Source organism: Thalassophryne amazonica, chromosome 13 (genome assembly GCF_902500255.1).
Source record: "Thalassophryne amazonica chromosome 13, fThaAma1.1, whole genome shotgun sequence".
NCBI classification, from domain to species: domain Eukaryota; kingdom Metazoa; phylum Chordata; class Actinopteri; order Batrachoidiformes; family Batrachoididae; genus Thalassophryne; species Thalassophryne amazonica.
The window spans coordinates 43,640,141-43,651,135 of NC_047115.1; the positions used below are offsets into that span (position 1 = coordinate 43,640,141).

A 10,995-nucleotide genomic window follows, 5' to 3' on the forward strand; every position below is an offset into this window, starting at 1 on the left:
CTTTTTTAAATCTATCAATCAATTGATTTCCTCATTTATATGGGGAGGTAAAACTCCCAGGGTTTGTAAATCACGAGAACACAAATATTGGCTCAGTGGAGGCCATTTTTACCTAATTTTAAGTATTATTGGGCGGCTAATGTTCAAAAATACATTTATTGGTTAAAAGATGCTGATACAACTTGGTGTCTGTTAGAAGCTCAGTTGTGTTTGTCTACCTCCCCCCCTGCCTTATTGTTTTCATCTCTCCCTGTGTTCCTGTCTCGATATACGGATAACCCTGTTGAACTTGCTTCTCTTAAAATATGGTATCAATTTCAACTTCAAATGTGTTTCTGGTTCTTCTCTTGGCCCTTTATGTAACCTCTTTTATCTTAGATTTTTGAAAAATACTGGACCTGATTGAAAGTGTTTGTTTATTATTTATTATTTTGGAGGGCCTATGGGTGGTATATTGGTGCTGAGTGTGTGTGAAGGTTTTGGTTGTGGCGCATTCATGTATTTTGATTGCGCTTTCTTTATGTTTGCACTTTGTAAGTGATGTGCAGGTTTTGTTTTTTGATGAAAAATTATATAATACATATATTTTTAAATTTATTTAAATAATTGTATCTAGAAGTAGTGAACGTGTAGAGACTTTCACTTACAGTTGTATGTAAAACTTTGGGCACCCCTGATGGTTTCCATGATTTTTCTTTATAAATCACTGGTTGTTTGGATCAGAAATTTCAGTTAAATATATAGCAGACAAACACAATATTTGAGAAGTGAAATGAAGTTTATGCAATTTACAGAAAGTGTGCAATAATTCTTTAAACAAAATTAGGCAGGTGCATAAATTTGGGCACTCCAACAGAAAAAAATACATCAACATTTAGTAGATCCTCCTTTTACAGATGAAGCAGCAGGACCTTCGTGGCCGGGACGACGGTGGGGGATCGAACCCACGATGGCTCGCACCAAAAGACCGTTCCTCTACCAGGGCAGCCAAAGGGGAACTCCCTGTTAGCCAAGCTAGCGGGAACGTCTTTTCAATTGGGACCCGGAATTTTCATCCCCCTACACAGAAATAACAGTCTCTAAATGGCTTCCAATGAGAATCTGGATTCTGACTGAAGGTATGCTGGACCATTCTTCTTTACACAACATCTCAAGTTTGTTGGTTTTCGAGCATGGACAGCCCGCTTAAAATCATACCACAGATTTTCAATAATATTCAGGTCTGTGAACTGAGATGGCCATTCCAGAACATTGTACTTGTTCCTCTGCGTGAATGCCTTAGTAGAGTTTGAGCAGCGTTTAGGGTCGTCTTGTAGAAAGATCCAGCCCCGGCACAACTTCAACTTTGTCACTGATTCATGAACATTGCTGAGATGAGATGAGATGCTGGATGATGCCGTAATGCAGAGGAAGCCTTTTCTGCGTACACACCACAAACTGAGTCACTTGAGGTATGCTAAAGCACATTTGGACAAGCCAGCTTCATTTTGGAATAAGGTGCTGTGGACTGATGAAACTAAAATTGAGTTATTTGGACATAACAAGGAGTGGTATGCATGGCTGAAAAAGAACAGCATTCCAAGAAAAACACTTGCTACCTACAGTAAAATTTGGAGGTGGTTTCATCATGTTATGGGGCTGTGTGGCCAGTGCAGGTACTGGGAATCTTGTTAAAGTTGAGGGTTACATGGAGTCTAGTCAGTATCAGCATTTTATTGAGAGCAATGTTCAAGAATCAGTGACAAAGTTGAAGTTGCATCGGGGCTGGATCTTTCAACAACAACTCTAAACACTGCTCAAAATCTACTAAGGCATTCATCCAGAGGAACAAGTACAGCGTTCTGGAATGGCCATCTCAGTCCCCAGACCTGAATATTATTGAAAATCTGTGGTGTGAGTTTAAGCGGACTGTCCATGCTCGAAAACCAACAAACCTGAGATGTTGTGTAAAGAAGAATGGTCCAAAATACCTTCAACCAGAATCCAGACTCTCATTGGAAGCTATAGGAAGCATTTAGAGGCTGATATTTCTGCAAAAGGAGGATCTAATAAATATTTTTTTCTGTTGGGGTGCCCAAATTGATGTACCTGCCTAATTTTGTTTAAAGAATTATTGCACACTTTCTGGAAATCCTAGAAATGTCATTTCACTTCTCAAATATCACTGTTTGTCTGCTATATGCTATATTTAACTGAAATTGCTGATCCAGTGATTTATAAAGGAAAATCATGGAAATCATCAGGGGTGCCCAAACTTTTAAATACCACTGTACTTGTCTCTGGCTTCTTGGCCTTTGAGATCAAGAGACACCTGAGAAGAGCTCATGGAGTCATGCAGTCACTGGACAGAGGTCTTTGGCTATGCCTGCCATTACCTGTGCAGGAAAATGAACGTCCAAGTCTTGAGGGTTTTGGTGCTTATACTGTCTTCCTGTATGGTTGTGAGACTTGGACGTTACCTAAGGCAATGACTGGCCATTATGTACTCTGTCTCTTTGTTAGATCCTTGGATACTTCTGGAATAACTTGCTGAGGAGATGGTTAACTCAACCCTCTTTTTTTCCTTCTTCATCGGAACCCTGCTGGTCTTCATTCCAGAGCGTTTTAATACAAGCGCAGCGGTGCGAAGCTCGCTCTTATGGTAGACGAAGGAACAACCCAGAAATGGCACAAAAATCTGCCCATAGAGGAGAAAGCCACAAACCGGACAACATTGTCGTAAAAAGCCACAAACCCCATGGTAGATGAAGCCACAAACCGGACAACATTGTTGTAAAAAGTCACAAACTGATGGCAGGTTCTGCAACAATTATTAAATTTTAAATTATTGTTTGATGATATACAGATGGTCTGAAGGACCTAATTTACTCTTCAGCATGGTGAGATGCTGGAGAGCTTCGCTCGTCATGTCTGCGACATATTATAAATTACAGTAAATGACAGTGACAGCTTAACATTAAGATCTGCCAACTTAGCTGTAAAATACAATTTCATTTGAATTTGTAATCTTTTGTCAAATAAGGTGATGAACATACTGCAGAATCAAATATTTAAAGAAGAAAAACTTCCCACTTTATTTTTGTAAGACATTCTGACTTTTCTAGAATCCATGACTATGGCCACTGACCTGTAGAAATAATACAACCCCTGGCAAAAATGATGGAATCACCGGCCTCGGACGATGTTCATTCAGTTGTTTAATTTTGTAGAAAAAAAGCAGATCACAGACATGACACAAAACTAAAGTCATTTCAAATGGCAACTTTCTGGCTTTAAGAAACACTATAAGAAATCAGGAAAAAAAAATTGTGGCAGTCAGTAACGGTTACTTTTTTAGACCAAGCAGAGGAAAAAAAAAAATATGGAACCACTCAACTCAACATCTTTTGCAACATTGCGTGATGATTTACTCTCTTTTAAGAGTTTGATAATCCTCTCCATTGTTTCAATTGACAGCTCTCGTGTTGGAGCCATGATTCATGTCAGTCCACTTGGTGCAACAGCTCTCCAAGGTGTGTTCACTCCTTTTTAGATGCAGACTAACGAGCAGATCTGATTTGATGCAGGTCTTAGTTTTGGGGATGAAAATTTACAGGGTGATTCCATAATTTTTTCCTTAGAATTGAGTGAGTCCATGTTTTTTTTCTCTCTGCTTGGTCTAAAAAAGTAACCGTTACTGACTGCCACAATTTTTTTTTACTGATTTCTGTGTCATGTCTGTGATCTGCTTTTTTTTTTTACTGAACTGAATGAACATCCTCCGAGGCCGGTGATTCCATAATTTTTGCCAGGGGTTGTATCTCGGTTTGCAACCTGCAGTTTGAACGTCGGTTCAAGCAAATCTGCAGAAGATTGACCTACACTGCTCTCTAGTGGGATGCTTTGGCGCAGCAAAAGATGCGCTTTGCTGACGTTATTGCAAGTCCCTGAAGGCAGCACGAGCCGAACGACGTCATCACCAGGAAGAAGGAAGTGTTTCTCCAAGACTACAGCTAGGAGTGGACTTTAGTGGCTGTTTGGAGTCGATAAAGGTATGAGACTTACTAAGAACCGCAGAATAAGAATTAGGTGATTGACAGTAGGCGTGAATATGTGTGCACTTATCGTGTGTTTGTTCGCTTTGCGTCCCGTGTGTTTTACGTGTTAGTGGTACACTGCGACATCTAGTGGTCTTTCAGACTCCGTTTACTTTGCAGATCTACAATGTATTTTTAATCTAAACAAAAACTGATCGAGGAGCAAAAACAAGACAGTGAGACATTGTCTCCATTTTTTTGTGGAAATGGAGTGATACAATTTATTTTACAATGGCACAGCTGGCAAATACAGCAACAAATTTATAACATGAACACAAAACATTTGTATTTAGTCTTCATTTGTATATGTTTATTTACTGTTGCCTCAGTGGTCAACATTGCAGCAGTGTTGAGTGTGTTTCATTTTTCCAGGTGTGTTGGAGAAATATCAACTAAAGTTCAGTTAGGTCTGCTCTGCCATCCAATATTCATCAATTTCAAGATTTATCCAATATATAACTGTGCATCGCGCGCTCTCAGCCACAGTAATTTATGCTGGGCTTATACATAACGATGACAAATCACAAATGACAAGTCACAAATGCCACGAAGTATACATTCTTGGCCGCTGATCACGAATGTGATGATTTGAGGTAGAGGCGTGGTGTCCTCAAGAACTGCTGCAACCTGTTAACATGCGTTACGATTAATGGCATGTGTTGCTGGCGAATTATCAGGAACCATTATGCACGGTTCCGCGCTGTTCTGCGTAACAGCACATCGTCATGTTCTGTAACGTTGTGAATGAGGCGAATTCTCTCCACACAGACATCCATATTCATCCTTCAGCTGCTGAACAATTCAGATCGCTCCAGTTTGCTTCTCAAAATCTAGATTAATCCACAGCAGAATAACTTTGTGATTGCATGCTTAGTTGGGCTCCATGGCACAAAGAGGAGGAGCAGACAGAGAGAGCCAGGTGTGTGGCTCCATTTAGTTCTGGTCTTGCATGTTTTCCCAAACATCAGGCACATGCAGCAGGTGGAACACCTGCAGGAGCACGCTGATGAGCATTGCAATGAAACTTTTAGCCGACTTGGCGTCACTGTCCTTCTTCAGCATGCTGCAGCAATTAAACTGAATGTGGTGCAGCAGGGTTTAATTGTGCGCACGTCAGAGAAGAACGCTGTCACGCTCTATTAAGGATCACCACTAATCAAGACGGATCAATACTCTCAGTTGCGACTTCCACGACATGAGGCCTGGAAGATTTTTTTGACAGCCAAAAACATGCTCCACGAAAATCACAAATATCACGCACCAACACGCACTTTTAAGAAACCTATTCAGATGTGTTAAGTCACGTTAAGAATGTCAGGAATGTGCCAAGAATGATGCAAATATGACATCCGTAACGCGTCCTGCGTATGTGTAAACGTGGCATAAGCAATCAACACCAAATTTGCTATGGTGACTGGGGGCACCAAGGGGGAGGTCACTGGGGCCCTTAGGTTGAAACTTATGTGCACTTTAATTACAATCACGACCCGCTTACTGCAGCCCTTATTTCCCAGTTCACGTGGTACTCAGGTCAGGTAGCAAACATCACACTTCACTTAGTACGGTAGTAGTGGCTGGCTAGGGTGAACGGGCCAGCGCATGCCACGTGCAAGTTAAAGCGTGTTTTTGCAATTATGCCTTCCAAGAAGTCGCTGGGACAGTCACTGAAAGTGATTGGGCTAAATCTGGACACACCATACCTCTCACACGGTCACCTATATGTAGGAAACTCCCAAGTTGGTCACCCTGACATACTTTTCATTTGTGCACCTCAGGGTCACACGAAGAACATTATTTATCCCAGAGCACTGCCATGATATGACATGCTATCACCTTTTTATCATTATTCACTTCAGTCTCATGAATGTCACAAATTGCTGTATGAAAATTAATGGTGACAACATACATGCAATGCAACTTACTGTACCTTAACTAAAGTGACATGAAATATACAATGGCATGGCTAAAGTTCTTCTCAAATAGAACAGGTGCATAGAACGGGTAATCCAGCTACTCATGATATATAATTTGCTAATGCTGCCAGTTTGACTGTCGTCATAAATACATTGGCAAACCTTTTTGTAATTTTAAAATGATATGTTGCCAGTGTCAGAAACGAGGAAAAACTATATATATATATATATATATATATATATATATATATATATATATATATATAGTGAGGAAAATAAGTATTTGAACACCCTGCAGTTTTGCAAGTTCTCCCACTTAGAAATCATGGAGGGGTCTGAAATTTTCATCTTAGGTGCATGTCCACTGTGAGAGACATTCCAGAAATCACAATGTATGATTTAATTTATTTGTATGTAACTGCTGCAAATAAGTATTTGAGCACCTGTGAAAATCAGTGTTAATATTTGGTACAGTAGCCTTTGTTTGCAATTACAGAGGTCAAACGTTTCCTGTAGTTTTTCACCAGGTTTGCACACACTGCAGCAGGGATTTTTGTCCACTCCTCCATACAGATCTTCTCTAGATCATTCAGGTTTGGAGTTTCAGCTCCCTCCAAAGATTTTCTATTGAGTTCAGGTCTGGAGACTGGCCAGGCCACTACAGGACCTCGACATGCTTCTTACGGAGCCCCTCCTTAGTTGCCCTGGCTGTGTGTTTGAGGTCATTGTCATGCTGCAAGACCCAGCTATGACCCATCTTCAATGCTCTTACTGAGGAAAGGAGGTTGTTTGCCAAAATCTCGCAATACATGACCCCATCCATCCTCCCTTCAATGCGGTGCAGTCGTCCTGTCCCCTTTGCAGAAGAGCACCCCCACAGTATAATGTTTCCACCCCCATGCTTCACAGTTGGGATGGTTTTCTTGGGGTTGTTCTCATCCTCTAAACATGTTAAGTGGAGTTGATTCCAAAAAGCTCTATTCTGGTCTCATCTGACCACATGACCTTCTCCCATGCCTCCTCTGGATCATCCAGATGGTCACTGGTGAACTTCAAACGGGCCTGGACATGTGCTGGCTTGAGCAGGGGGACCTTGCTGCCCTGCAGGATTTTAAACCATGACAGCATCATGTGTTACTAATGTAATCTTTGTGACTGTGGTCCCAGCTCTCTTCAGGTCATTGACCAGGTCCTCCTGTGTAGTTCTGAGCTTTCTCAGAATCATCCTTACCCCACAAAGTGAGATCTTGCATGGAATCCCAGACCGAGGGAGATTGACAGTCATCTTGTGTTTCTTCCACTTTATAATAAATAATCATAACAGTTGTTGTCTTCTACCAAGCTGCTTGCCTTTTGTCCTGTAGTCCATCCCAGCCTTGTGCAGGTATACAGTTTTGTCCCTGGTGTCCTTAGACAGCTCTTTGGTCTTGGCTATGGTGGACAGGTTGGAGTGTGATTGATAGAGTAAGTGAACAGGTGTCTTTTATACAGGTAACAAGTTCAAACAGGTGCATTTAATACAGGTAAAAAGTGCAGAATAAGAGGGCTTCTTAAAGAAAAATTAACAGGTCTGTGAGAGCCAGAATTCTTGCTGGTTGGTAGGTGTTCAAATACCTATTTGCAGCAGTAACATACCAATCAATTATTTAAAAATCATACATTGTGATTTCCAGATTTTATTTTTTTTTTTTTAGATTATGTCTCTCACAGTGGACATGCACCTGAGATGAAATTTTCAGACCCCTCCATGATTTTCTAAGTGGGAGAACTTGCAAAATCGCAGGGTGTTCAAATACTTATTTTCCTCTCTCTCTCTCTCTCTCTCTCTCTCTAGAGAGAGAGAGGGAGAGAGAGAGATATGGGGGAGGTGATGGTCTAGTGGTTAAGGTGTTGGGTTCAAATCCCCGCCTGACTGGAAAATCACTAAGGGCCCTTGGGTAAGGCCTTTAATCCCCTATTGCTCCCGGTGTGTAGTGAGTGCCTTGTATGGCAGCACCCTGACATCGGGGTGAATGTGAGGCATAATTGTAAAGCGCTTTGAGCATCTGAATCAGATGGAAAAGCGTGATATAAATGCAGTCCATTTATAGATGGATGATCTAAAGCATATATTGATCAGCAAAATATTTGTGATTGATTTGCACGAATAATGAAGCCGTGCAGAAATCACATAACACCACTGTGTGCAGAGTATGCATCAGCCCTCAGATGCTTTTAATCATCATCATCATTATTACTCTCTCACTAAGCATTGTACACATCTTCATTTAAAAAAAAAAAGACTTTGAAGTTAAAGCTGTTTTGTTTCCTTTTTCTTTTTTAATTACTTTTTTGACATTGACAGAAGCTGGTTTTATTCCGCATCTTGTTTTATGCCACCTGTTTTTACAGTAAAATCAGTTCCACGCCCCATTTTTAAAGCCCCAATATCTGAAAATCCCATGAAGATACAAGACTGAAATTTTGTGTGATGTTTACTGGGGATAATAACATTATTTTGTGAACATATGAAGCAAATCAGAGATTGCCAATGGAGAACAATTTCCAAATTTGGCAGTTTGAATTGGATTTACCAGAGACTCTAAACGAGGCACATTTTTAATTAAAATTCTGATGTGCACATCTTTTATACAGTACTGTAAAAACAATGTTGCTTTTGTTTTTAGTTCAAAACCCAACACGAAGAATCTAATGTGTCAACAAATTGGCTGCTATGAATTATATCCATCTGACAATAATCACAAGAACATTGTATGAGTTTGATTTAATCACAGTGAACTTTAGATTTAAAATATTGTGATATGTTTTTCCTCTCTCTCTCTCTCTCTCTCCAGCACTGATGGCAGTGGACTGGATTGGCTTTGGCTATGCAGCAGCTATCTTGTTTGGAGGATTTATGGGCTACAAGAGAAAAGGTTGAAACATCATAATTAATTTGGTGTTGGTCTTTATTTGATCATTAATTTCTGTCAAAGAGAATCCATGAAGTTACACCCTGACAGCAACAACTCACACATTAATTTTGCCTGCAAACATTTAATCACGTCTTGTTTTTTTTGTGTGTGTGTTGGGTTTTTTTACAGGAAGTGTGATGTCTCTGATGGCTGGTTTAATTTTTGGCGGGTTATCTGCTTACGGCGCCTACAACATCTCTAAAAACACAAGTGACATAAAGATTTCATTCCGTGAGTACAGCTGAGTTTGTCCCAGTATGCAGTTTCTATCGGCCATCCGGCACCATGTGATCACTTTCTTTGTTTCAGTTACCGCGGGGATCCTCTCACTTGTGATGGGAATGAGATTCAGGAACTCGGGGAAATTAATGCCTGCTGGCATTGTGGCAGGCCTGAGGTCAGATTCAGACTTTGCTGTGCTGAATATTGATTAAAAATTAGGACTACGCATTGATTTCATGTCTCCTTCTTACAGTTTATTGATGGTGTTTCGACTGCTGCTTCTGACCATGATGTGACGGAAGAAACCATTTCGACTGGAGCCTCTCAAAGAACAGACCTTGTTTTAAAGGAAGCAACATTCCATTAGAGCTTGAAAACAAGTCTTCTCTGTGGGGACCATAAATCCTTCAGAAGCTTTCTGTTAATGCTGTGTAATTCAGCCCAGTCTGTGCAGAAATGTTGGTCTGTTAATTGTAGATTTTACTAAAATATTCGCGGACAGGCAGGATAGTTCCTCAGATTTAGACTCCGAATACTACAAGCTCCTCAGATGACAATAAGCTGAAATGTTCATTAAAAAACTGGGACAAGGTTAAAAGAGGTAAACAAGTATTTTGGGTGGAGTCATACGTTCGAATAAGCACTGAGATTATCATGTTTAAAATAGTGGTTTTTGCAGTAAAACTAAATCATTGTCAAAATGTCACTTGTCTTTTGAGTGTCTCTCAAGAACTATAAGCACTAAGAGTGCATTCCTCCACAAAAATCCCCACTTTCACTTACATTTGGCATCAAGAATTGATGTGCTCATAAAATTTCATCAAGATCAGTTCAGTGTTGCATTATCTAATACACTCAACAAAAATATAAACACTTTTGGTTTTGCTCCCATTTTGTATGAGATGAACTCAAAGATATAAAACTTTTTTCACATACACAATATCACCATTTCCCTCAAATATTGTTCACAAACCAGTCTAAATCTGTGATAGTGAGCACTTCTCCTTTGCTGAGATAATCCATCCCACCTCACAGGTGTGCCATACCAAGATGCTGATTAGACACCATGATTAGTGCACAGGTGTGCCTTAGACTGCCCACAATAAAAGGCCACTCTGAAAGGTGCAGTTTTATCACAGCGCAATGCCACAGATGTCGCAAGATTTGAGGGAGCGTGCAATTGGCATGCTGACAGCAGGAATGTCAACCAGAGCTGTTGCTCATGTATTGAATGTTCATTTCTCTACCATAAGCCGTCTCCAAAGGCGTTTCAGAGAATTTGGCAGTACATCCAACCAGCCTCACAACCGCAGACCATGTGTAACCACACCAGCCCAGGACCTCCACATCCAGCATGTTCACCTCCAAGATCATCTGGGACAGCTGCTGAAACAATCGGTTTGCATAACCAAAGAATTTCTGCATAAACTGTCAGAAACCGTCTCAGGGAAGCTCATCTGCATGCTCGTCCTCATCGGGGTCTCGACCTGATTCCAGTTCGTCGTCGTAACCGACTTGAGTGGGCAAATGCTCACATTCGCTGGCGTTTGGCACGTTGGACAGGTGTTCTCTTCACGGATGAATCCCAGTTCACACTGTCCAGGGCAGATGGCAGACAGCGTGTGTGGCGTCGTGTGGGTGAGCGGTTTTCTGATGTCAGTGTTGTGGATCGAGTGGCCCATGGTGGCGGTGGGGTTATGGTATGGGCAGGCGTCTGTTATGGACGAAGAACACAGGTGCATTTTATTGATGGCATTTTGAATGCACAGAGATACCGTGACGAGATCCTGAGGCCCATTGTTGTGCCATACATCCAAGAACATCACCTCA

At 41.0% G+C, this 10,995-nt stretch overlaps 1 protein-coding gene across 1 annotated transcript; it reads left to right on the top strand.

Annotated features, from left to right (window-relative positions):
• Nucleotides 1-3,924: 3,924 nt before the first annotated feature.
• zgc:163080 (uncharacterized protein LOC799515 homolog) lies at nucleotides 3,925-9,947 on the top strand. Its single transcript, XM_034185466.1, has 5 exons — nucleotides 3,925-4,031; nucleotides 8,824-8,904; nucleotides 9,073-9,174; nucleotides 9,253-9,340; nucleotides 9,419-9,947. Exons 2-5 carry the CDS (start codon nucleotides 8,829-8,831, stop codon nucleotides 9,459-9,461), a joined length of 309 nt encoding a protein of 102 aa, XP_034041357.1. The 5' UTR covers nucleotides 3,925-4,031; nucleotides 8,824-8,828; the 3' UTR covers nucleotides 9,462-9,947.
• The last annotated feature ends 1,048 nt before the right edge of the window (nucleotides 9,948-10,995 follow it).

What these genes read in the sequence shown, in the direction of transcription:
- zgc:163080 (XM_034185466.1), top strand. Translation starts at nt 8,829, where the DNA reads ATGGCAGTGGACTGGATTGGCTTTGGCTATGCAGCAGCTATCTTGTTT. An exon ending in TATGGGCTACAAGAGAAAAG is followed by an intron (nt 8,905 to 9,072) that starts GTTGAAACATCA and finishes GTTTTTTTACAG; the next exon opens with GAAGTGTGATGTCTCTGATG. An exon ending in TGACATAAAGATTTCATTCC is followed by an intron (nt 9,175 to 9,252) that starts GTGAGTACAGCT and finishes TCTTTGTTTCAG; the next exon opens with TTACCGCGGGGATCCTCTCA.